The following is a 23,963-nucleotide window of genomic DNA, read 5'->3' as shown; positions in this document are numbered from 1 at the left end:
CAATAGCAATTCGTCCTGGGTCTTCAGCCGGTCACAGAGGGGTTTCCCCTAGACCCCCAGGCACAATGGCCCAATATCTTGAATGTTTACTAGTGACCTGCTAAACCAAGGGACACTATTGCTGATGGTTGGGTGGGAGATGAGTAGGAGGGGATTTGTCATAATGGTTCACAGCAAAATAACCAGTGTTGTCAGACTGACCACAAAATAAAGGAAACTTGAACATTGCATTTCCACTGAAGACATTGCTTGTGCTCGATGCAAAAAAAGTGCCTTTGCCTTTTGTCAAAAATGGATTTCCAACATAATCTCTGTTGGTGTATAATTAACAGAGCTAACACCCGATGTTGCATGTGCCCATGTCTGTTCCACTGCTTAGCGTATACCCTCGGTACCCCTTTACAGCCTTCCAAGACAATGCCCTATTTTTTTCAAACTTATACACACCCTACATTTTGCACACTTTATTTGACCCCTTTCTATTTCATACTCGATATTTTGATGAGTCACCTCCGGGGTCATGGCATTTCAATGCCAAGGCAATGGTGGGCATTTGAAATTAGATGATATGCTGCGTTCCTATATTTATCTTATGTCCTATCCTCTCACCCTCTACAACGGTTCAATTATACTTATTTGAAAACAAAAACTCACCCAGAAGAAATTCAAAAAAACACAATTTTAGGAACCTAGCGAGAAAGGACAAACACAGGAACAGCCATATATAGTCTTAACATGTGTAGTTACCAATAATTGGTCAATAGATTGTATTAAGTTCAAAAATGTATGTCATCATTGCCTGCCAGCCCCAATATTAAAAATGGATAGTTCAATCACAATTGTCTTTGTCATATGGGCGGCTGGACTCGGGGGACCTTGAGAGGTAATTGGAGAGGGCTACGCCTTTGAAAGTCTTCAAGTCTAGCGTGATCCGCCATTTTCTCTTTACCAGCCAGACCAGATTTCTATTTTTTTTAATAGATCAATCTGCTTCAGGTAAGTGCTTTCTGTATATGTTAGCCAACTGGAATCTTTTATGAACTCGGCAGCATGACCCTCCCCCACCTCCACCATGATCCTCTAAATAACCATAGAGTGTCTGGAGACTGCCCCTAGGTGGTAGCGGTGCACGGTATAAGTTAACATAACATCAGCAAAGCTGTATTGCTTCAAGTCAAATGTTTTTAAAAAGTATGTCATGTTAGAGAAATTCACGCACTGTCAAATGTTGCTGTTAGTGTCACCACTACATTGCAAACAATCCCTACATTTCTTTGGCGATGACTGTAGAGACCACTAACTTACAGTCTAGTCTACACATACCTTTGTCCAATCTAGACTACACTAGTCTAAAATCGGATCTTAGATGAGGAAAGTTAGTGTTTTGGTTGACTTGGTCGCTTTGATTTCAATTAGGTCATTTCCGGTGTCTCGCTCTAGGCCTTTGAGAAGATGCAGCTGGGTCATGTTCAAAGGGTAGATGAGAATTACCTTTCGTTTCAGACTGGGACCCAGAATGGGACCTGGACTGAGACTGTGAACCTCTGCCCTGTGCACCGCCCGATGAACTGTGTGAAGCCCTGGAAGAAAAGGAAACAGAATAGACATGCATGAGCCACTTGTACTGATTTTGGATTGGTCAGAGAAGAGCACATGTGGCTCTTGAACACTGTATACATTTCTGTACATAGCCTATTAAAGCTTTGCTTATACCATACTATGGCCCCTCGGTGCATACTGGCCGCATAAAAATGGACACTGGATCAGGACAGAATTTCTTAAAATTGATCAGAAGGAGAGGACATTGGAGCTTTAGACTGTGTGTGCCAAAGGATTTTACTGTGCTTCTCAAGTATGCGAATGCCTAGCTCTGCGGCACTCAGACATTTGTGGAGAGGGCTATCATTGATCTGAAGGAGTACCACTGTTGCCTGCCATCTTTGGGTCTCCTTTCTTCCGCAGTTTCCTTTGTTAGAAATGTGGGATTTCACTTTGACAAAGGATTTGTGCTAGGACCCCAGATAAGAGCTTTTTCTAGTAGTTATTGTTTGACTTTGAAAGTCCTTTGTAAAGTTCTCTTCATTCTTCCGCAGTAACATAAAGCTAATGTGGTCTCTGTTCTCGTTTCGTCTAAACTTGACGGTGGTCGTTCTTTGTACTTAGGTCTGCTAAGAGGTCTCCAGTGGATTCGAACTACAGCCACACTTCCAATCTTGTACTTTCCATGCCTCACAAATGTTTCTACCTTTATAGAAGAACTGCACTGGTTACCAGCCAAGTGTAGGGTTGACCTCAAGATGCTTGGTGTCATACAGAAAGCATTTTATGGTCTGGGCTCCATTTTTCAAGCAGACATACGGCTCCACTACACCCCAAGACGTCAGCGCTACCCCTTCTAACTAGCGCCTCCTGATTGATGATAGGTTCCACAGTGGCCATCAAGGATGCTGCAACTTTTTGGTATAATCCCCACACTATGGAGCCAACGCCCCCCTTTATTTTCCACTTACTGTCAAATAGCATGGATTTCGGATGGTCCGTGAAAGGTTATTTGTTTCCCTGGTTAAAGGTTCTCCTTCCCGTCCTTTCTGTCTCTTAGCGCAAGATGTCTTGCTGCGTCGAGCTCGCCAAAAAACCCTTACACTTAAACATATTTCCCTACTGCATGGGTTCATGAGTAGCACTGTCAATCTGTTCTATAAAACATCCTGTCTTGTTTTTTTGCTCGTCGAAATGTTGAAAATCCAACAATTTTACCCCGTGTTCATTTTTATAAGCCCCGTTGGTCGACATCATTTGGGCGATTGCCTAGAACTCCCTTGACCTCCAGCACCCATGTATTTTAGCTTTTTAGAAGAAAATGGGCACCAGTAGAGTGGAATGGAGCAATGGATAGCCAACCCGACGACTCACCCTCCATCTCCGTCGAGCAACTGCCTGTAGGTTTCGATCTCCTTCTCCAGCAAGGTCTTGGCATCCTGCAGCTCTTGATAGTCTGAACACTGGCCGTTAAGTTGACAACGGATATGTTCCAACTCCTCTTCCAGAGCATTGATCTTGGCTTGAAGTTGGGCGAGCTGCTGGCAGTAGCGTCCTTCTGTTTCCGCCAGGGTCTCTTCAAGGGATTTTTTCTGCCAAGAACAGGCAAGGAAAGATGATAATGAACAGTAATTAGATGACAATTGTGAATAAAGAGTAGGAGGATGAACAGGGATAGCAGATGAAGAACAAAGAATGACAACTAAAAGCAAGAACTGCCAAGGAACAACAACAAACAACAAGTGTGAACAAGAAATGCAGAGAAAGAACCGGAAATGTCAAGAAAAGAGCAGAGAAGGACAAATCCGTACAAGGACTAGAAAAGAAGAAAATAGAAAAGCAAGGGAGTAACAGGCATGCCAGAGAAGAACATGAATGTCTACGGAATAACAAGGAATGGCAAGCAAGAACAATCAGTGGTCACTACGTTCAGGAAATGTCAAGATAAAACTGGCAGTAGCAAAGAAGAACAAGTAATGGCAAGGAAAAATAAGCACTGGCAAGGAGAAGAAGAAATTGCATCAAAGACAAGGGAAAACAAGACATGACAATAAGGAACTGAGAATAGCGTTGGACTAACATAGAATAGCACCAGAGAAGAGGGAATGATAATGATAATGATAAATGGGGAAATTGCAATGAAGCGGAAACACAAGTAACATGTACTGACAAACAAGGACACATAATGGCAAGGAATGACAAAGTAGAGCTGTGAAGGGGAAGGGAAACAGGGATTGGCAATAATACTATGCACACACCCCTGGGTCTCAGAGCACTCAAATAACAGATGGCATCGTTATCCCGCAGAGTGGCACTCAGTTTATCAATATTGGCAGGGTGAAAGGCAGAGTTCACCTTGCTGGGATTCGAACCTGCCACAGCAGACTGCACACCGAACCAGGGATAAGAGCTCAACTCGCTGTGCTATCTGACCAGATTCAAAGACCGTTGACCAAATGAGGAGAATGGATTGCCAGTGAGAACAGAGAATGGCAAGGAAAACAAGGAATAGCAAAGAAGATTAAGAGGTGGCAAGGAATGGCAAGGAATCGTGAAGGACACGGAAGAACTGGGATGGGCAAGTGAAAATAGATGCTAGGAGAGGACACAGGATGCCAAGGAAAAACAAAGAATGACAAGGAATGAAAAGCGATGGTACAAAATAAAACACGCATGAGCGAAAGAGAGGATGGAATGTTAAAGGAACCACAAGAAAGGATGGGGAAGAGCAAGGAATGAAAAGGAAGGGCAGGAAGGAGAAGTCAGAACACGGGATGTATGAGGAGATAGGGAAAACATGGAGCAAGAAGCCAGAGCATTGAATTATATGAAGAATGCATCACAAGCTAATCAAGAAATAGAAAGGAGGGCAAATAAATTTCAGAAAACAACAAGGGCTGGCAAAAGTAGCAAGTCATATCTAGAGTAAAATAAAGACTGGCGGTGAAGAGATCAGAATGGCAAAGCAGAATCATGAAAAGCAAGAATGTCAAATGGCAGTGAAGATCTTGGAGAACTATGGGGGTGACAAAAGAGATGAATCCATGGAATGGGATGGGCATGGAAAGAAAAAAAAACAAGGGATGGCCAGAAAAGACAAGGAATGGAAAGATATGTAATAACAAGAACAAGCAAGACATCTGCGAACGGTGTATGACAAGCATGGAATAGGAAAGGCAAGGAAAGACAGGGATTGGCAAGACAAGTCCAGGCATTGCAATAGTAGAATTTCAAATGTCTACGTGTCCGAGAGCAGCAGAAAGTCAAGATTCCAAGACCTGCCTTTCTGTGTATGAATAGAGGCAGAAACGTGCAAGGGAGGAGATGGGACTCTTGAGGGCAAACTGTGGCCGATCACTTACCATAGCTAGGGCGACCTGCTAATCGATCTCCAGGGCTTGCATGCTGTGCTTGAGGTCGCAGATCTCCAAATGTGGAGGATGCATGGCATGCCTAAGAAGGACCGGGGTGGTGGAACTCTTGAGGGTAAACTGCGGCCAATCACTTACCATAGCCAGGGCAGTCTGCAGCTCGATCTCCAGGTTTTGCATGCTGCGCTTGAGGTCGCAGATCTTCAAATGTGGATGATGCATAACATGCCTAAGAAGAACCGGGGTGGGGGGACTCTTGAGGGTAAACTGCGGCCGATCACTTACCATAGCCAGGGTGGCCTGCAGCTTGATCTCCAGGGCTTGCATGCTACGCTTGAGGTCGCAAATCTCCAAATGTGGAGGATGCATGGCATGCCTAAGCAGAACCGGGGTGGTGGGACTCTTCAGAGTAAACTGCGGTCGATCATTTACCATAGCTAGGGCGACCTGCTGCTCGATCTCCAGGGCTTGCATGCTACGCTTGAGGTCGCAGATCTCCAAATGTGGAGGATGCATGGCATGCCTAAGAAGGATCGGGGTGGTGGGACTCTTGAGGGTAAACTGCGGCCGATCACTTACCATAGCCAGGGTGGCCTGCAGCTTGATCTCCAGGGCTTGCATGCTACGCTTGAGGTCGCAAATCTCCAAATGTGGAGGATGCATGGCATGCCTAAGAAGAACCGGGGTGGTGGGACTCTTGAGGGTAAACTGCGGTCGATCATTTACCATAGCTAGGGCGACCTGCTGCTCGATCTCCAGGGCTTGCATGCTACGCTTGAGGTCGCAGATCTCCAAATGTGGAGGATGCATGGCATGACTAAGAAGAGCCGGGGTGGTGGGACTCTTGAGGGTTAACTGCGGCCAATCACTTACCATAGCAAGGGCGGCCTGCAGCTCGATCTCCAGGTTTTGCATGCTGCGCTTGAGGTCGCAGATCTTCAAATGTGGATGATGCATAACATGCCTAAGAAGAACTGGGGTGGGGGGACTCTTGAGGGTAAACTGCGGCTGATCACTTACCATAGCTAGGGCGGCCTGCTGCTCAATCTCCAGGGCTTGCATGCTACGCTTGAGGTCGTAAATCTCCAAATGTGGAGGATGCATGGCATGCCTAAGAAGAACCGGGGTGGTGGGACTCTTGAGGGTAAACTGCGGCCAATCACTTACCATAGCCAGGGCGGCCTGCAGCTCGATCTCCAGAGCTTGCATGCTGCGCTTGAGGTCGCAGATCTTCAAATGCGGAGGATGCATGGCATGCCTAAGAAGAACCGGGGTGGTGGGACTCTTGAGGGTAAACTGCAGCCGATCACTTACCATAGCAAGGGCAGCCTGCAGCTCGATCTCCAGGGCTTGCATGCTTTGCTTGAGCGTGCAGATCTCACTCTTGCCCGAGTGGGCCTGATCAGTCCCACAGTCAATCTCTTGCTTCAGTCCTTTGCACTGAGGAGGGGGACAGAGAAGAGCATGAGGTAAATACAAAGGTCGAGAGTGTTCAACACAATCTCTGAGCACATTATCAGCTGTGAAAAAGCTTAGCTTTGTTAGAGTTTGCTTAGTTTTGGTATGAATGCTTTTACCGCTTCGTTGAATTGGCATTCGGCATCTTCGCGGTTCTTTGCGGCCATTTCTTCATACTGCTGACGCATATCGTTCAGGCACTTCAGCAGATCGGTTCCTGGTGCAGCGTTACACTCCACGTTCACCTCGCCACAGGCTCCCTGGTGTCCCTTCACTTCCTGGACATTGGGGCAGAAAAGCAAAGCCTTGAGAAACGTCTTGCTCCAAGGGGCCTTTCCTCAAGTCCGCATATTATCACACCAGTGACTGACAGGCAATTTAGTTTTCAAGTGTAACACAGAGGCGTAGCCAGGATTGTCTAACAAGTGGGGCCTGAAGCTAATGTAGTTGGGCCGACAGCAGTCACATTAACTTCGGTAAATATCTACACAGTGCGGCTGAGGGGGCATTTACAGATTTTGGGTGGGCCTTGCCATCTCAGGCCCTGGTGTAACATACGTATCTCCAGAGGATAGCTCAGGGGCAATGCGCTCGCTGGCTACAGCAATTTTGTTTAACTTCACGGCTCAGGTAGTTTCAAATCCTGAAAAGTGGTACCCCTTGACATACATGGGAAAAAAAAACCTTTTTGCTGGTGTGGATCGTGCCCTGTCTCCAGCTCTTTTACAGACCTCCTTTTTTGGCATCACCAGATACAGTTTGCTGAAGCAGAATGGGCCAGCGCCATTTTAATATTTATGTAAACAACCTAATTTACCACACAATATGATTGTGAAGAAAGCTACAACTGAAGTAGGATGTAGCAGACTGAGTACCCCTTCTGCATTTGTTTTTACATTTTTATCAATAGAATGTTGTCTGGCACTTTTTGCTCTGTTTTCATCGTTCACGTTTTGCCAGGCATAAACAGACACGTATCAGGGCATGAGACAGTGGGCCTGATTCATAGAATTTTTTGCGCGCTGAAAAGTGAATGTGCACACTTTTCAGCGCACACAACTTCTTTTTCCCATTAATGGATTTGACTTTGCATGTCTTTCTGCCATTGCAGGGGTCCGTCACGACTCTGCAGTCAAGCGCTTTGCACGACACTCCATGCAAAGTGTGGGACGGGCCTACGCAAAGAGATAAATAGGCGGCCGAACGTGCATATTCCCCATTCTCCCTGCAAAATGAGGAAGAACGAGGAATAATGTGGGTGTGTGATTTCCTTGCGTGTCCGTCCCTTCACACACAAACCTAACTGTATTCATGGATTCCTACGCGCAACTTCACATCGGGAAAAGTAACAGGCAAAACTCGTGATTTTACGACCACATGATAGGAGATGCAAAGTACAAAACGCATACGAACCAATGCTCCAAGGTAACGTGACGTGACCATAGCAATATAGAGGTGGCGGTATGTAGGTGAGGTGCGGCTTGGAGTTAGGGGTGATGGCATGCAGATTAGCAGGGTGCTGCCATGAATTATGGGGGTTTATACCCAGATGAAACGAGCGATGCCTAGAGTTATGTGAAATGGAATGCAGATTAAATGCGCAGATTTTGGTTACTGGGGTTCGTACTCAGTTTCGCCAGGGTGCTGCTCTGGTTACGGGGGACAGCCCTCAGTATTGCTGGGGTGTTGGATGGTGGGGATAAGGTAGGTGCAAAGGTTGTTATATGTTGCTAATTTTGGTTTACGTGGGGGCGTGTTGTGGGCGTTCTGGGTGCGACTTGTTTTTCTTTGTGCCTCGGGTTACTTTGTGGTTAGAAATCCACTAATACATGGAACGCTCAAAAAACCATTTGCGTGCAGATAGTTGTTTTATGGGCTCAGTACTTTGCAGGGGCTTTTTCTATGACTTGACTCGTGCCTAGTATGTTTTAAACTGGCAATGTCTAAACATTAAAAAGCCAAGGTATTCGAACACTTATTACTGATCTCATTAAAATGTGTTTAAACTTATGACAACCCCTTGCCAAGCATTCCCACACTAAAGATGGAACAGCAGTGTTTATGGGGTTGCTAATGTATGATGGGGAAGAATGCCAAGGCCCTGCCACATTCCTTGTGGGTGTTACTGTAATGTGATATCTTCTCAGTGTGTCATTTCAGTCTTCTTTGCATTCTTTCGTTCCAATCTGCATGCATTCCTGATTCATACCTGTCATTTAATCCAATCTCAGCTGAAGGATCCGAGTTCTATCATAATATTAAAGTTACTGGAAGCACAGAGCAAGCAACGTAACTAGATTGCAATGTGTTCCTAGCAATAGGAACGTGTTTCCTTCTGATCTAAGGAGTGACCAAGTTTTAGAGGGAGGAAAAGATCCAGGGCTATGCTAATGTCAGGACTGTCTGGACTCCGGTCTAGCTAGCCTTTTGGTTGTAGCCCCAGGGCTTCTATCCGTGGCTAAAAACAAAAGACGGGGGCCATAGTACCCCCAACACTCCCCTAGCGATGCCTCTGCTCTGCTCTCTGTCCGCCGGACGTGAGTTATTAGGCTCGAGCTGTTGTTGGACCCTTCGTCTTGTGAGACATTTTCTGAAAATCTCCAACATGCCGGACAGTGCTGGTCAAGTCCTCATACTCTTTTAGCTATTCCCTCTTTGGATACTAACTGACAGGAATGAGAGAGGCAGTTCAGCATATTCCTTTGGTTTTCCTCCTAACCCATTATAGGAAGTTTGTGTTTTCTCGGCTTCGACTCACTGTAGACCTTTGCATATGAATCTATCATAAATCGATACATGTGAAAGGTCCTGAGACATGTTTTGCAATTGAGAAACATTCAACGGAAGGAGACTTTGCATCGATAATACAGAACTAGAGCATCTCTGCTTTGTTTTTGACGGACCTGAGAACCACTCGGTTGACCTGAAAGCTTGTCTTAGAGACAGTTGCTTGAGTGAAGAGTTGGGGGTTTATAAGGGTTGGAGAGAGAAGGATGGTGACAACACCGAAAAAGCCTGTGGTAGGAAAGTGAACCCTACATAGCATTAAAACACTAATTACTACCATAAACACGTCATATATGATAGGACTGGGCTTGTGTATCATGAGCACAGGTGGGTGTATTAGTCTTTGGTCTAGGAAATTGAGTCATGCCATCAAATGATCAGTTCCCCACAACAGGAAGAGGTTAATATGCCATAAGCACCTCCTTGATTTACATCAGGACTACTCTTGATTTATCCATAAAGTGCTATCTCTTTAAAAGGATGGCCATGGTGGGGAAGAGTGAGTCACATGTCAGGCAACATGACACAATTGGCCCACTTCTACATTCATAGGTAGAAGCATGTTGACGTTGCCTTTGGATTCTCAAACCCCCATGTCACCATATGGAACCTGCAACCTGGAGACATCACAGCCCTACCTCCTCATGGTTCTTCTTCAGTTGGGCCAGTTCTTCAGTCAGGCTCTCGACTTCTCTATCCAAGGCCGATATCGCCAAGGTAAGGTCTGCCATGACTTTACGTAGGCCGTTATTATCAGCCACGACACTCTGGAAAAAGTGCTGCTCATTTTCAAACCTGGAATTTAAAAAAAAAACAACGAGCTTGCATTCTTTTTTTTATCTGGCAATGGTTTCAAACTAGAATTTAAAACATGTGTCTTTCCAGCATCTTGGCATAACACTGATCATATCCTATTGCTAGTCACTTGCATGCCTTTGCAGCTGCAATATCAGCACCAACCCAAATCATGAACCGCAAGATCTGTTGCGTCACATTCTGGGTACCATATCCATCACCGGTCAATTGAATATAGATTTTAGGAATCCAATATGTAAATGTTTCATTCCACTCCTATCACCGGCATTTGATATTCTTATACATAGGGGTCCCACATCCAGGGGGTGGATGTTTTCATGGACATACATGGCTCAAGTGTGTTAAATGAGATTGTTTCCTATAATGGTGACAGCCAAACAAGAGAATACGTTGCAGGGGGCATTGCAAGAATGCAGTGAGACAGAGATGTCTAAACAATCCCTTACTGACAGTGAACTGGAGGACATACCCATCAGAAACAGGAATGGGGAAAAATGATCGGTGGGCATCTAGGATTGGGCTTGTGTTCTGTGACCTATCAAGAAAGTCATTGTGGGTACAACCAAATATGAGGGCTCTTGGCCGTGTTAGGCTATATGTGTGCCAACACAGGACAGAGACACACCAAAACAGAACAGACACACAAGAATTTCCTCCAACCTAGCACGAGCTGGTTTTGGCCAATGCGGGCCATTGCTGGGAAAGCACTGTGATCCGACCAATGAAACTTCAATGACACGCTATGTCGAAATTATCTAGCACGGTGCAGATTACACATCCGAAGCCTATGCAAGCATAACCCATTGTCAGCTACTTGCATCAAAAACCACAGAAATGTTGGGGAAATTTTACTTTTTAAGAGAGGCGTAATATAAACTAGTGTATTTTGTTCAGTTTTGGAATTTGTGGATATGTTTATATTTTTCTCTGTCAATTTGAAGGTATCTTAAAATACCAGTTTGCGACAAAGCACCCTCCCAATAAATGTGTGAGGAATTCAAAGGGAGGTATTTGTAATCAAAATGTAATGATCTTTTTTATAAGAAATATATCATAGCAGTAACAAGGACAATGCTGCAATGTAGATCTACCAGCAAACCTATTGTACAAACAGTCTATTTTATAAATCACTAAAATAAATACATATTTTTTTCATTTCTGTCTCCATACCTATCGCCATCCGTCCCGTCTTTAAGACCATTATCGCCACAATTCTTCTTCTGTCCCCATGTTTGCATTTAAGCCAATTTTAGCCCTATTCTCTGTTTTTCCAAATGTTTACATCCATGACCTCAGCAATGCTTTCTCCTTTTTCCTCACTTTTATTTCCACCTCACCTCTGAGTTTCTGAAAAGTGATAATGTGTTGCTCTCTTATAAAACACAGATAAAAAAAACAACCTATTTCAGCTAGACAAATAATAAGTCATTTACAACACTCTGCATTGAGAAATTGCCATTGTCATTTCAATTATGAGATATCTCAAGAAAAGCATATATTTGAGGTGCTGTGGGTTTGTTGTGGTTAAACGGTCACACATATATGGCAAACAATTCACAACTTTCATTTTAGCCCAGACAGAGTGTTGCTAACTGAAACATCCTCCTAATGAAAAACAACAGCATCTGACTGGTCATACCCTGGACCAGGAAATTGTACTTTTTGTGGGTATTAAGTTTCTTAACAGAAGTCAGATGCTTCTCAGCACCATAAGTCCATTTAGAAGAAGGCCCCCCAAACTCACTTCATGTTTAAGTCATCTGCTGCCAGTCTTGCGTTTTCAATCTGCAGGACGACCTTGGAGTTGTTTATGCAACATTCACTTATCTGCAAGATGTAAGGTTAAACAAAGCATGATATCACTTCCTGTCTGGCAATGCATAAAGAACCCACACCACTGAATATTAAGTGGACCCATCCTTCCTTGTTTGGCCACCATGACTGCACTGTCTAAAAGCAAAGATGATTGTTTCTCTTCAATTTCTGTCATTTGAATTCAAACCCTGATGGCTCCGGCTCTTTCACTTGATTCGACCACCCATCTCCTCTTCCAGGCTCTTTTTGTATGTAAAGTAAATAGATTTCTGAGTTTCTCGACTGTCTTCAGGAGGGTGGTCACCACATTTTAAAAACCGAAATGCGTAGAGTGAAACAACAGAGCAGCAAGTGGAACTCTGGTTACATTCCTCTTTTAGGTGGAGATCATTCCAAACAAAAGCACTAATTACACCAACGAATGCCTGTATACTGGTATAGTCTTTTAGCCTTGGAATATAAAAGTGTCATCTACTGGAGAATGAGGACTCGTCCCATTTCTCAGCTTCAGGACTATGTCATATTTTATTAATATAAACAGGTGCAACACGTTGCCTTTTATGGCAGGCTATGCCATTGTTTGCTGGCTCGGCTTGTATTGTATTTGAATAAACAGATGCTTAAAGAATTTGTCAGAATGTCCGTTATAGAGGAGGCGCAGTACCCCATTGCTGGTGTGATTGATGCCGATCCCTTGGAAAGCTTTCCACACAATATGGCATTGTAGCCAATTTTCCACTTCCCCTCCACTTTGACTACCATGGTAGGTATATGCTGGGAACAGTGAAGTTGATCAGAGAAATGTCTCCTGGAAGCCTCTTTCTTTAAGTGCTTCTGCAATCCATCCACTCTGGTCAAGCTGCACATTTGCTAAAATCTCCTGCTTTATCTAGAAGATTGAACACACAGCTAACACTTTATATTCCAGAATATAGAATACGTCCCCTACATTAAATCGTTTCATAGTCACCTCAACACAAAAATACAGTCTATTTTATTTTTCTGCAGGAAACAAACTATTTAAAAAGCAAAGGTTTGAATTTTCATTTTTTTCTCAAGTAGGTCTCTCACCTACCTAACATCTAGCCTCTGTGAATTTGTGAAGGATTAAAAAACCTGCAACTTTCAAGGAACAGCTCTATTTTTTTGTTCTAAAATCCTTGGACCACAGTCGTAGGGTTTTTCCCTTAATTTCATTCCTCATTGCAACAGAAAAGATAATTGCCTGTTCCCAACTTTTAAGCAGTGACCCATCTCCTGGGAGGATAGCTCAGCGGCAACGTGCTCGCCTTGAAAACAAGATCATGGGAAGCAACACAGGTTCGATCCCCTGGTCCAGGCTTAGAATTCTATCGGTGTTAAGTGTGTTATAAATAACCTATCATATCTCCTTCTGCAAGGGATGCTTTTAAGCCATATTGTAGCCGAATAATATGACTCTGAATAAATCCTCCCATGAACCAGTCACATATATTGTAGTACTTAGCCTTGTGGTTTGAAATGGAAGAATAGTTAAAAAGAAAGCCATTTTTCACCAACTTTAATCGAAGCCATTTTGTCTTGCAGAACGTATTTTCAAAGAACACCCAGGCATCATTTAAAATGTGTTATTTTCACCTCATTTTCCTAAAGAACGCGGCATCAAGGGGCATCTATATGGGTAGTGTTTACGCATAAAGAACGCAATAGAATTCAATGAAATTACTCATTGTCGAGCAATATTAATATTTTTGAAGCAGAGCATACAAACTCATTCCTAAAATCTGTTCTTCTATTGTTTTCGCCATGACTAAAAATAAAAATTGATAGCAGCGGCAGAAAAAACCTGCCCTCCTGTTTTCTTCTTTGTTAAGAACCAAAGCAGGCGGCATTGGTTTTCCCTCACATCGCTCCCAACTCTGGAACGCCCTCTCTAACTCTCTCAGAGCAGAACCATCCCTGCCAATCTTTAGAAAAACCTTGAAAACCACCCTTTTCAACTAATCTACTGCCTACGATGCCCCCCTCTTGACTGTCTTGATTTCTCTGCCTGTAACCAAATATGTACTTTTTGCATCTCCTTCTGTTTCCTCTATGTAACTAAGCACGTATCTCTTGTAACAAGCGCCACGATGCCCACGGGCTGCTCTGCGCTCTACAAATGTGAATAAATAAATAAATAAATCCCAAGCACTGGACACATGCTGCCCTGTGAGTGGGATTCTAGCACAGGTTACAGAAATGATAAATTCTCTATGTGGTGAATGAAGAAATGCCAATGGGGTGCAAGCTTGGCCGAAAGCCGGCTCCTTACCTGGTGCTGAAGATCCTCTATTTGCTTGAAGTATTTGCTGTAGTCGGCGGCTGCTGCTCCGCCAGCTCCTCCGGGGCGATTCTTCTCGTACCACTCTCTGATTTTATGCTCGAGCTCACTGTTGGAATCCTCCAAGGCCTTCACTTGGTCCAGGTATGAGGATAAGCGGGTGTTGAGATTCTGCATGGTCTCCTTCTCCCCACCGTTGAGAAGTAAATCCCCTCCACCCTCTGCATCTGCACCACCACTAAAACCACCACCATATCCGCCCCCACCGCCATAGCCACCCCCAGCACCTCCACCACCACCGAAACGGCCACCAGCTCCCCCGGCTCCTCCAGAACTCCTGCTAACCCAGCCATCATGGCCGGCATTGGTCCCAACGGCAGAGTGGGAAGTTACTCTATGACCACTGCTTTGGATGGATGCGCTACTCTGCCTGCTCTTCACACTTTGGTAAGCCATGGTGTTGCGTCAAGTGGATAACCCCTTCAAGCAGAGTGTGGCATCCGGACCGGTGAGCTGGAGAATAAAAAGGATTTCCAACCTTTTATAGGGAATCCAGAGGGTGTTCCATTTCCCCGACCTTACCTGTCCTGGTGACAAGCCCTGCTGCTGGCATTAATTACCGCTAATTAGCACGTACCACCTCATCCACATGTCCATTTCGCTTGAGTTGTGTGCGCCCTGTGGCTGTTTATCATCCAACGATGATGGGAGAAGGGTGGAGCGGCGGAGCCCAACCTTAATGCTTTTCATCTTTTGAGCATAATTGAGCAATTATTTATCCTGGTTTTACCCAATATCGTCTGCCCAGTTTCTGCGCGTGCATTAGCCTCCCACCCTCTGCTTTCTGAGCACTGTGAGCACACACAGCACCGGCAGCTGTCACGCTGGTGCGCCCGGGACTTTTTCAGAGTTCGGCTGGATTAGGTCCCATGACCTAATATTACAGAGAGTCTCGCCACCTTGTCTGTCAAGTGACTCAGCTGGCAGAGAGCACAACAATGTTTGGAGGCAGCTCTAGCTTCCAAGTGCAACTTTGGTGTGCTCACACTAATTCCATACATTCCACAGATTCATTTAAAATCATTTTTTTTTTAAAGTATATTGTGTCTTTAAAAAATTCAGAACATTGGCATGGATTTGACAATGGATGGTCAACTTGAGGGACATGGCAAAGAAACACATGATGAGGAGCAGGATGGGAGCCCCTGAATATTTACAGGCCGATTCATGGAATAATTAGCGCAGCGCAAGTGGGCAAAAACGTGCGAATCGCAGTGGAATAGCGAAAATCGCAGTGCAAGTGCGAAAATCGCACGAAAAGCAGCGCACGTCAATTCATGGAAGGCCGTGCGCGAGAAAACCAGCGGATGTGCGATAAAAAAGTGCGCGGCGCACGTTGGCGCACAGGCCATCTAACAGCGTGCGCCAGGTCACAGCGAAAATCGCACAGGCCACAGCGAAATTCGCACATAGCGCGGCGCACGCAACAAAAGTAGGCGGAACACGGGCGTAACACTCGGAATGGGGAACAACTTGCCAAAACGTGGGCGTCACGGGGGAAGTACAGGGCAGAAGTGCGCGGAACGCCCACACGCTCGCCTACAACACGTATTTATGGAATAGAATAGGGGAAAAAAGCGCACGCTCAAACCAGCGCACAGGCACAAACACGACCGCCACAAGAAAGCAGGCGGTAGCGTCTCTGCGGCTGTAAGAAATGTGCGCCAAAAGGTGCGCCAACAAATAGCACCTATATACTGCCATGATGAATGTCCCATACTGTGGCCCTCCAGGAAAAATGACGTGCAAAGGGGTACCCACAAACACGGACACCCGCTGACAAAAAATACGTGTGCGTGTATACCGGGGTGCGCGGGAAGTCTCACACGCGATTTCAGCAGGGTACGTGCATCACAGGGGTTCGCGTGAAGTCATTCACGCGATCGGGCCTGGGGGAGCGGGCTACGTGTATTTCAGGGGTTCGCGTGAAGTTTCTCACGCGATCGGGCCTGGGGGAGCGTGCTACGTGTATTTCAGGGGTTCGCGTGAAGTTTCACACGCGATCGGGCCTGGGGGAGCGGGCTACGTGTATTACAGGGGTTCGCGTGAAGTCATTCACGCGATCGGGCCTGGGGGAGCGGGCTACGTGTATTTCAGGGGTTCGCGTGAAGTTTCTCACGCGATCGGGCCTGGGGGAGCGTGCTACGTGTATTTCAGGGGTTCGCGTGAAGTTTCACACGCGATCAGGCCTGGGGGAGCGGGCTACGTGTATTACAGGGGTTCGCGTGAAGTTCCTCACGCGATCGGGCCTGGGGGAGCGGGCTATGTGTATTCCAGGGGTGCGTGAGAAGTTCCACACGCGAATAGCCTGGGCGCGTGTATTTCAGGGGTGCGCGGGAAGTTCCACACGCGAATAGCCTGGGCGCCTGTATTTGAGGGGTGCGCGGGAAGTTCCACACGCAAATAGCCTGGGCGCGTGTATTTCAGGGGTGCGCGGGAAGTTCCACACGCGAATAGCCTGGGCGCGTGTATTTGAGGGGTGCGCGGGAAGTTCCACACGCGAATAGCCTGGGCGCGTGTATTTCAGGGGTGCGCGTGAAGTCATTCACGCGATCGGGCCTGGGGGAGCGGGCTACGTGTATTTCAGGGGTTCGCGTGAAGTTTCTCACGCGATCGGGCCTGGGGGAGCGGGCTACGTGTATTACAGGGGTTCGCGTGAAGTTCCTCACGCGATCGGGCCTGGGGGAGCGGGCTACGTGTATTCCAGGGGTGCGTGAGAAGTTCCACACGCGAATAGCCTGGGCGCGTGTATTTCAGGGGTGCGCGGGAAGTTCCACATGCGAATAGCCTGGGCGCGTGTATTTCAGGGGTGCGCGGGAAGTTCCACACGCGAATAGCCTGTGCGCGTGTATTTCAGGGGTGCGCGGGAAGTTTTACACGCGAATAGCCTGGGCGCGTGTATTTCAGGGGTGCGCGGGAAGTTCCACACGCGAATAGCCTGGGCGCGTGTATTTCAGGGGTGCGCGGGAAGTTCCACACGCGAATAGCCTGTGCGCGTGTATTTCAGGGGTGCGCGGGAAGTTTTACACGCGAATAGCCTGGGCGCGTGTATTTCAGGGGTGCGCGGGAAGTTCCACACGCGAATAGCCTGTGCGCGTGTATTTCAGGGGTGCGCGGGAAGTTTTACACGCGATTTCTGCACGGTACGTGTATTTCAGGGGTGCCGGGGAGTCCCACATGTGATTTGACAGTGTGGGTCCTCCCAGGTGTACCCTGTACACCCTCCACGGCCCCTGCAGGCAGCCCACACCACAGGGGACTACCCTGCATCCCTGGTCATGTCCCGCAGGCAGCCCACCCAACATGGGCATGCCCCCCAGCAAAGGCACATGTCTCCTTGAACTAATGAACACCAACTCATGTCCCCTTGCACCCCCACCCCCCAGCACTGTGGGGCACCTGCCAGCAGGCCCCCACCCATGTCCAACTCATGTCCCCCACCACCCCCACCCCCCAGCACTGTGGGGCACCTGCCAGCAGGCCCCCACCCATGTCCAACTCATGTTTCCCACCACCCCCACCCCCCAGCCACCAGGGTCACCCTCCACCAGGCCCCCACCCATGTCTCCCACCACCCCCACCCCCCAGCCACCAGGGTCACCCTCCACCAGGCCCCCACTCATGTCACCCACCACCCCCACCCCCCAGCCACCAGGGTCACCCTCCACCAGGCCCCCACCCATGTCTCCCACCACCCCCACCCCCCAGCCACCAGGGTCACCCTCCACCAGGCCCCCACTCATGTCACCCACCACCCCCACCCCCCAGCCACCAGGGTCACCCTCCACCAGGCCCCCACTCATGTCTCCCACCACCCCCACACCCCAGCAGTGCAGGGGCAGCCTCCACCAGGCCCCCACTCATGTCACCCACCACCCCCACCCCCCAGCCACCAGAGTCACCCTCCACCAGGCCCCCACTCATGTCACCCACCACCCCCACCCCCCAGCCACCAGGGTCACCCTCCACCAGGCCCCCACCCATGTCTCCCACTACCCCCACCCCCCAGCCACCAGGGTCACCCTCCACCAGGCCCCCACTCATGTCACCCACCACCCCCACCCCCCAGCCACCAGGGTCACCCTCCACCAGGCCCCCACTCATGTCTCCCACCACCCCCACACCCCAGCAGTGCAGGGGCACCCTCCACCAGGCCCCCACTCATGTCTCACACCACCCCCCACACCCCAGCAGTGCAGGGGCACCCTCCACCAGGCCCCCACTCATGTCACCCACCACCCCCACCCCCCAGCCACCAGGGTCACCCTCCACCAGGCCCCCACTCATGTCACCCACCACCCCCACCCCCCAGCCACCAGGGTCACCCTCCACCAGGCCCCCACTCATGTCTCCCACCACCCCCACACCCCAGCAGTGCAGGGGCACCCTCCACCAGGCCCCCACTCATGTCTCCCACCACCCCCCACACCCCAGCAGTGCAGGGGCACCCTCCACCAGGCCCCCACTCATGTCTCCCACCACCCCCACACCCCAGCAGTGCAGGGGCAGCCTCCACCAGGCCCCCACTCATGTCTCCCACCACCCCCACCCCCCAGCAGTGCAGGGGCAGCCTCCACCAGGCCCCCACTCATGTCACCCACCACCCCCACCCCCCAGCCACCAGGGTCACCCTCCACCAGGCCCCCACCCATGTCTCCCACCACCCCCACCCCCCAGCCACCAGGGTCACCCTCCACCAGGCCCCCACTCATGTCACCCACCACCCCCACCCCCCAGCCACCAGGGTCACCCTCCACCAGGCCCCCACTCATGTGTACCACCACCCCCACCCCCCCAGCCACCAGGGTCACCCTCCACCAGGCCCCCACTCATGTCACCCACCACCCCCACCCCCCAGCAGTGCAGGGGCATCCTCCACCAGGCACCCACACATGTCCCCCTGCCCCCAGGTCCTGACGATACTCAATCATGGCAGTAATGGCCAGCATACCCAGCACAAACACCCAGGCAAGGATTGCATCCACCCACATAGTGAATGCAATAACATGATACAACCCCAATGGCAAGTCTGTAAATGAACACATGTCCGTCACACACACATACACAATGGGTGCAAGTGAATGTCAAAACCCATATCATGACATGTATGAAACCAATGAGAAAATACCACAAGTGAAAGTTAAAAAAACATGTATTAAAGATGAAAAATAAGTAAAAAAATCAAACATACAACAATGGGGATAACAAAATAAATGGTCCATGTCCGAGAACAAATGTAAAAATAAAAAAAACAAAGTAATCCAAAAACAAATGTTGTCCAAAGCAAAATCATGTGGAAGTAAAATAATGAAAAACCATTTCCTCATGGTGAACACAATAATTAATAAAAAAAATGTTTCTTCAAAAAGCAAACTATATACACGAAAATTCCAGGGTCCATGAGCCCAACACCATAAATGAAACCTACTACTACCTAATGAAAATAATATATACAAAAAAGTGGCCATTGTCCGAGCGGTCCAAAAATACAAAAATTAATAAAGGAAACCAAACACTAACTAACTAAATAACTATATACAAAGGCAGCGGGCAAGTCCTGCGGCTCACTCGGGGATGTTGCTGGCCAGGGCATCATCGAACTCCATGTCGATGTCCTGGAGGCGGGACTCTGTCCTGGCCCCGAGGTCTCGCAGGGATAACCCCATGTCCAGCTCAAACTCCCTGCGAGCTTCCTCGAGGCACTCAGCCCGCCTCAACGCCCGACGCATGGAGAACTCTGCCCTGACCATGGTGAGCCGCTCCTCTTCCGCCCGCTGCCGCTCCGCACCTATCCGCTGGACCAACTGCTCCCACACGGAAGACACCACCATCCCAGGGTTGCCCTGCCCTCCGGCCGATGCCTGCCCCTCTGATCTTGAAGGCCCCGAGCCATGATGCCTCCCACGTCGAGCCTGCTGCTGCCTCCGACGCCACTGCCTCTGCCAGAACGACGGCATCCAGGCTGATGGAAACCACCGACGCCGTTGTGCACGTGCCCTGCCCGATGATGCTGTCACATCTTCCATCTGCTGGGGTCCAGTTGCTGTGTTGTCCACCCCTGCTGGACCTCCGACTCCCAACTGTGGCAGGGATGGGATCCCCACCGAGCTGGCTGCATTGGTCGGGGCAGGTCCACAGGGGGCCCTGGTGGCAGCTGGGCCGGAAGACGGCAAGGAGAACGACTGGTGTATAGCCTGCACAGAGGAGGAGAGGGCCGCCAGATTGGACAACACATGCAGGAAACCCCCGAACATGGCCGATCCCAATTGGGCCACGTCGGCACGGTGCACTTCGTGATGACGTGCGTCCTCCTCCCGGGAAGCACGCACGGCATCACGAATCACAGCCGTGCGCATCGCGACCCCAATCAGGACCTTCTCCACACGGCCAGGGGTTCCCACGTCCGCAGGTGGAGGGGAGTCAGGTGACATGGACATCCCCTCTACCTGCGGACGGGCCTGGGACGGGGCATCCCTGCTGGTGCATGGTGGTGCACTCACAGGGTCAGGGACAGCGACATGCACAGGCCCCTCCACGGTGACCTGTGCTGCCTCCTGCCCCTGGCCCTGGACTGCACCACTTGCACCAGCAGGGATGCCCCCACCAGGCCCCATGTGTGCCCCAGTGGCGGCCTCCTCCTCCTCTGTGCAAACCACCAACCTGGATGGCTCCTCACCGTCTCCCATCGTAGCAGGCCCCTGTGGGGGCTCACCCACCCCTTCCGCTGCAGCCGTGGGGGCATCCCCGCCGCCTTGCTCCACAGCGCCGTCTCCGCCCTCTTCTTCACTAGCCGCGGCGTAGAGGGAGACAAAGAACACAAGCATCAGGGCACTGTACAATGGTCCCCTAGACAGGAAGCAATAGCAGATGAGCACCACTGTCAAAGTACACTTCCATCATGTCCCTCCACAACACATGGGTCAGTCCAGGCAAAACACACACAGTAACAGGCATGGTGCATGCCATGGACATTTCCCTGCATGTCCAATGGACTCTTGAAACATTCAATGATATGTAACTCACATGCATCATGGCTCATGCCTATCACATGCACACACTTCACCTCAGTCACATCCATCTGGCCCCAAACACACCAAACACAGCGGATACAAGGGTAATTTGGCTGCTTCACTGAATCTGTGCATTGTCACACACATGTGTCATGCATCCATGGCATGCACAAGTCACAGACACGCAGGTCAGGCACACAGACATGGCTACCATATATGTACCTGACATCAGCACCCATCCCTCACCCCCACCCATGTCCAGGTACAGAGACTGGCATGCTCTCATGTTCAAAATCTGCATAGGGCTCCCCATGCGGCATTTGAACACATGCAACAACCATGTGGGTCACACATCACTGGTCGCACATGCATTACCATGATGTCCCTGCACACATACATGCATACATGGCCTATGGCACACATACAGGCAAGTATCATAGAACCAGCACACCGCAACATGCCCTGTCTCACACAGTAATGCTTGGACACTTACCGCTCAACTCCAGACGGGCCTCCCTCTCAAGGATCTGGGCGTGGAGCGCTGGGCGTACGCGTTCCAGGACCCTCATCTGGATGGAACTCATGCGGCCCCGGCCCCCCTCCACGAGGCGCCGGGCCTTCACAAGGGTCCTGGACCTCAAGTCCTCCCAGCGCTTCTTGATCTTCAGGACGTTGCGGGTTGCCACCCCCTCCGCGTTGATGGCAACCACACAGTCGGCCCAGATCCTCTCCCGTCCTTCCTTGCTGGCGCGGGACGATCCAAAGAGGGCATCATACTGCCCCAGGACATGCTCCACCAGGACACCAACTTCGTTGTCAGTGAAGCTGGTGCCCCTCTGCCCCTCTGGCCTGGGGTTGCCACTGGTGCCAGATGTGGAAGTGCCCGACATGGCAACCCCAGAGGCAGGTGTGGGTGGGCAACTGGGTCCTGGGGCTGGGCTGTGGAGCGATGTAATCCCAGTCGGGAGTCTTCAGTTCCAGCAGGGGTGGACACAGCAACTGGACCCCTGCAGATGGCTGATGTGCAGGCACCAAATGGCAGGGCACGGTGGCAGCAGGCAGGCAGGCAGGCAGGCAGCAGCAGATGGCACGTGGGAGGCTGCTCGGGGCACTGGGGGGCAGTAACTCGGCCTTCTGGGCAGGAGCGTGGTCTTCCGTGTGTTTTCGCGTGGCCAGCTTGATACGGAATGATTTGGCACGTGAAAATCCTGCACGTCAGTGTGAAATCCGAGGAAAGGCCCTTAGCGCGTAAGCGCGTCAGCACGCATACGCGATTCTATTGGACCAGAGTCCCTCAGCGCGTAAGCGCGTCTGTGACGTGACCCGCACGGGTGTTCCCCACTCAGCACGTGATGACGGAGCACACGTGGAAATACTGCACGTCAGAGTGTCATCGCGTGTAATTGGACAAAAGTGCGCGTACACGCGATTGGCCTATGTACGTGTATTTAATGGGTGCGCGGGCACTTACACACGCAAGTACGTCAGCGAACCTGTATCCCGTGGTGCGTGTGAATTTCCACACGCTATTGGACTGGGAACTGGATTCCAGGGGTGCGCGGGTCACACGCTCGCCTAGAACACGCGCAAAGCATAAATTTGCACACTTTAACAATAACAAGCTCAGACGCCAGGATGAACATACCGTTCCTAGCAGCAGTGGCAGTGGGCTACCAAAGGAGGAGGAGGAGGATAGTCAGGGCCAGAATATTCACACCCAGAACCAGCCTTTTCGGGATGCCTGATGACCAGGTGTATGGGAGGTACAGGTTTCCACCACACATTATACTGGACCTGGTGAGTGAGTGGGAGGATGACCTCACATCACCCACCCTGTGCTCCCAAGCACTCAGCCCCCTGGAGAAGGTCCTCAATGTACTGCACTTCTTAGCCACTGGATCATTTCAGCGGACAAGTGCCATAGTGGGTGGGGTGTCACAGGCCACCCAGTCACGCTGCCTACAACAGGTCTTGAACATCATCACTGCACGCCCATCAGTCCGCAGGCACATATACCTGCCCAGAACACCTGCAGAAAGGCATGCTGCCGCGCTGGACTTTTACGCTGTGGCACGATTCCCCAAAGTGCTAGGTGCCATCGACTGCACCCATGTGGCTCTACGTCCCCCCAGGGCATCTGAGCACATCTATAGGAACCGCAAGCACTGGCATTCCATCAACGTGCATGTAGCATGTAATGCCAAGGGAATCATCACCTCAGTATATGCCAACTATCCCGGCTCCACCCACGACAGCTTCATTTACCGAATGTCCACCCTAAGCCGGGACCTAGAAGCTGGGCGGCATGGCGATACATGGCTGCTTGGTGAGTATGTATGCCACTGCACATGCATGCATGTTGGATACTGAGCAAGGTCACAACCCCACCAATGATACCAATCACCACCTCCACAGGGGACAGTGCCTACCCTCTCAGCCCCCACATGATGACGCCAATTCGGAACCCCACCACGCCACCCGAGGTAAGATATAACACAGCCCACATTACAACCAGGGGCATAGTGGAGCGCACATTCGGAGTGCTAAAGTCACGCTTTCGCTCCCTTGACCGTTCTGGCGGGCAGCTGTTATACGCTCCCCCAGTAGTGTGCAGGATCATAGTGGCAGCATGTGTCCTGCACAACGTTGCAACACGCCGGGGCCTGGCCGTGGACATGGTGGTGGCCCCACATCCCCAACCACATGCACAGCCGCTGCGCATGGGAGGGGAAAGGGCACGGGGGGAGGCAGCCCGTACACAGCTAGTGGCTAATTACTTCACATAGAAATCACACCCCTGTGGAG

At 49.8% G+C, this 23,963-nt stretch overlaps 1 protein-coding gene across 1 annotated transcript; it reads right to left on the bottom strand.

Annotated features, from left to right (window-relative positions):
- Nucleotides 1-2,909: 2,909 nt before the first annotated feature.
- Nucleotides 2,910-14,544, bottom strand: LOC138520477 (uncharacterized). Its single transcript, XM_069632847.1, has 7 exons — nucleotides 14,080-14,544; nucleotides 11,716-11,798; nucleotides 9,794-9,950; nucleotides 6,488-6,646; nucleotides 5,196-6,350; nucleotides 5,049-5,111; nucleotides 2,910-3,131 (listed from the first exon to the last, which is right to left on the bottom strand). Exons 1-7 carry the CDS (start codon nucleotides 14,542-14,544, stop codon nucleotides 2,910-2,912), a joined length of 2,304 nt encoding a protein of 767 aa, XP_069488948.1.
- Nucleotides 14,545-23,963: the final 9,419 nt, after the last annotated feature.

Source organism: Ambystoma mexicanum, chromosome 13 (assembly GCF_040938575.1).
Source record: "Ambystoma mexicanum isolate Mex_15411 chromosome 13, UKY_AmexF1_1, whole genome shotgun sequence".
Classification (NCBI taxonomy): Eukaryota; Metazoa; Chordata; class Amphibia; order Caudata; family Ambystomatidae; genus Ambystoma; species Ambystoma mexicanum.
The sequence above is the reverse complement of the archived record's forward strand: the minus strand, read 5'-3'. Positions and strand labels throughout refer to the sequence as shown.

Excerpts from the sequence above, each read along its gene's own strand:
- LOC138520477 (XM_069632847.1), bottom strand. The coding sequence starts at position 14,544 with ATGGCTTACCAAAGTGTGAAGAGCAGGCAGAGTAGCGCATCCATCCAA. Across the intron at positions 6,647-9,793 it reads TGAAGAAGAACCATGAGGAG|GAAGTGAAGGGACACCAGGG; the intron begins GTAGGGCTGTGA and ends CCCAATGTCCAG. Across the intron at positions 3,132-5,048 it reads TGCAGACTGCCCTGGCTATG|AAAAAATCCCTTGAAGAGAC; the intron begins GTAAGTGATTGG and ends TGTTCTTGGCAG.